At 64.0% G+C, this 2,403-nt stretch overlaps 1 protein-coding gene across 1 annotated transcript in view; it reads left to right on the top strand.

Moving 5' to 3' along the window:
* Window position 1: 1 nt before the first annotated feature.
* The window catches only part of SARS2 (seryl-tRNA synthetase 2, mitochondrial), a gene marked incomplete at its 5' end in the record, with an annotated part of 8,893 nt that continues 6,491 nt past the window's right edge, over window positions 2-2,403 (top strand). Inside the window, 11 exons of the mRNA XM_029959798.1 lie at window positions 2-124; window positions 228-282; window positions 537-600; window positions 949-1,054; window positions 1,148-1,195; window positions 1,274-1,382; window positions 1,513-1,558; window positions 1,676-1,763; window positions 1,837-1,949; window positions 2,034-2,127; window positions 2,367-2,400. Coding sequence (XP_029815658.1) covers window positions 2-124; window positions 228-282; window positions 537-600; window positions 949-1,054; window positions 1,148-1,195; window positions 1,274-1,382; window positions 1,513-1,558; window positions 1,676-1,763; window positions 1,837-1,949; window positions 2,034-2,127; window positions 2,367-2,400 — 880 coding nt within the window. The remainder of the gene's footprint in view (window positions 125-227; window positions 283-536; window positions 601-948; window positions 1,055-1,147; window positions 1,196-1,273; window positions 1,383-1,512; window positions 1,559-1,675; window positions 1,764-1,836; window positions 1,950-2,033; window positions 2,128-2,366; window positions 2,401-2,403) is intronic.

Below are 2,403 nucleotides of genomic sequence, written 5' to 3'. Positions count from 1 at the left end.
GTTGCGGGCGCGGGGCCGGCAGGTCCGGGGGCAGCTCCGGGAGCTCGAGGCCGAGGAGTCCGACCTGGAGCAGAGGTTCTACCTGGGGGCCCTGCAGCTGCCCAACTGCACCCACCCCGCTGTGGTGAGCCCAAAACCCCCCCAAACAACCCGTGCAGCTGCCCAACTGCACCCACCCTGCTATGGTGAGACTGGAGGGCTCCTGACCCCCTCCCGTGCCCCCCCAGCCCGTCGGGGACCAGAGCCAGGCCCGGGTGCTGGAGGTGGTTGGGGAGAAACCAGGTACGGGGGAACTGGGGGGAAGGAGGAGGAGGGTTCTGGGGAGAAAAGAGGTCCTGGGGAGGGGGGATGAAGACACTGGGAGGGCCCCTTGGTGAGGAAGAAGAGGGTCTGTGGGGAGGAGAAGGGTCCAGGGGAGGGTGAGGAGGATCTGGGGAGTGGGGAAAAGGGTCTGGGGGTGATGAAGGATCTGGGGGGGGGGAGGAGGGTCTAGAGGTGATGAAGGTGACAAAGGCCACCCTCCCCTCCCTCCCCAGTGTTTGATTTCAAACCAAAGGGACACCTGGAGCTGGGGGAGGGGCTGGACATCATCCGGCAAAGGTGAGAGAGCACCTGGGGGGACACACACACCTGTCCCGTGTCACACACCTGTCCCGTGTCACACGTGTCCCACACGTGTCCCCATGTCACATGTGTCACACCTGTCCTGTGTCACACGTGTCCCACACCTGTCCTGTATCACGTGTCACACCTGTCCCATGTCACACGTGTCCCACACGTGTCCCCATGTCACATCTGTCACACCTGTCCTGTGTCACACGTGCCCCACACGTGTCCCGCAGTTGCAGTTCCAGTCCCACGTGTCGGGCGCTCACTCCTATTACCTGTTCATGGCGGGGACGCCCCCAGGTGTCACACAGGTGTCCCACACGTGTTCCCCTGTCACAGGCGCCTGTCCCACGTGTCGGGCCATCGCTCCTATTACCTGTGTGGGGCCGGGGCGCTGCTGCAACACGCGCTCGTCGCCTTCACCTTGGGGAAGCTGTTGTCCAAGGTATGGGGGGCTGGGGGGCACTGGGGGGGTCCAGGATCCAGGGATGCTCTGGTCAGGCCCCACGTGCCCCCTGATGACCCCCTTTTCCCTCAGGGTTTCCTGCCCATGACGGTCCCTGACCTGCTCCGAGGCGCCGTTTTTGTGAGTGACCCCCCGCACCCCCTGACCCCCTGACCCTTCAGGACTCCTCTGACCCCTCCTGACCCCTGTGACCCCCAGGAGGGCTGTGGGGTGCAGCTCAGTGCCACCCCCTCGCCTGTTTACACCATCGACCCGTCGCGCTTTGAGGACCTTTGCCTGGCTGGGACCTCGGAGGTGGGAATTGCAGGTGGGAAATTGGGCAAAATGAGGGGGAGGAGTGGGGAAAAACGGGAAAAGGGTGGGAAGAGGGGGTGCAAACAGGTCTGGGGGGGGCTCTGTGTGCCCCCTGGCCCCCTCAAACCCAGCCTCTGGCCCAGGGTATTTCATGGACCACGCGGTGCAGCTGCAGAACCTGCCCATCAGGTACGGGGGGGGTCTTCCCCCACTCCAGCTCCCCCTTCCCTTTTGGGGTCCCTTCACCCCTTCTCAGGGAGTCCTGGGCATTTAGGGCACCCCCCTACACCCCCTTTTCCCTCTCAGGGTCGTCTGTTCCAGCACCTGCTACCGCGCCGAGACCGACACGGGGCGGGAGCCGTGGGGGCTCTACCGTGTCCACCAGTTCACCAAGGTACTGGGAGCACTGGGAGGCCCCCCCCGGGGGGTGCAGGAAAGGGGAGGTCAGCCCTGCATGCCCCCCAAAGGTGGAGATGTTCGGGGTGACGGCGACGGAGCGCGGGACGGAGAGCGAGGAGCTGCTGGCCGAGTTCCTGGGACTGCAGAAGGAAATCTTCTCAGAGCTGGGGCTCCATTACCGGTGAGGGGGGTTTTGGGGGTGTCCCCTCTCTGTGTCACCCCAAAATCCCTCGTGACGCCCCTAAATCCCCCCCACTGCCCACAGGGTCCTGGACATGCCCACGGAGGAGTTGGGGCTCCCCGCATACCGCAAGTTCGACATCGAGGCCTGGATGCCTGGACGGGGCAAATACGGGGAGGTGAGGGGGGACATGACCCCAGAATTCCAGGAGGACCCTGATATTTGGAGGGGTGTGCAGGGTGATCCCCCCCTCAGGCCATCCAAGGGCAGAGACCCCCCTGTTTATGGGACAGCTGGAGGATTCCCCCCCACTTTTATAGCAAATCAGGAGACTGACCCCCATTTAGGGGGTCCCTGGAGTGGGGAGGGGTGTCCCCCAAAACCCTCAGAACTCTCTTTTTGAGCCTCACCCCCCAGATCTCCAGTGCCTCCAACTGCACCGACTACCAGAGCC

Source organism: Manacus vitellinus, unplaced genomic scaffold, assembly GCF_001715985.3.
Source record: "Manacus vitellinus isolate BGI_N305 unplaced genomic scaffold, ASM171598v3 scaffold_221_pilon, whole genome shotgun sequence".
Classification (NCBI taxonomy): domain Eukaryota; kingdom Metazoa; phylum Chordata; class Aves; order Passeriformes; family Pipridae; genus Manacus; species Manacus vitellinus.
Note: the sequence above shows the minus strand (reverse complement) of the source record. Positions and strands in the feature narration are given on the sequence as shown.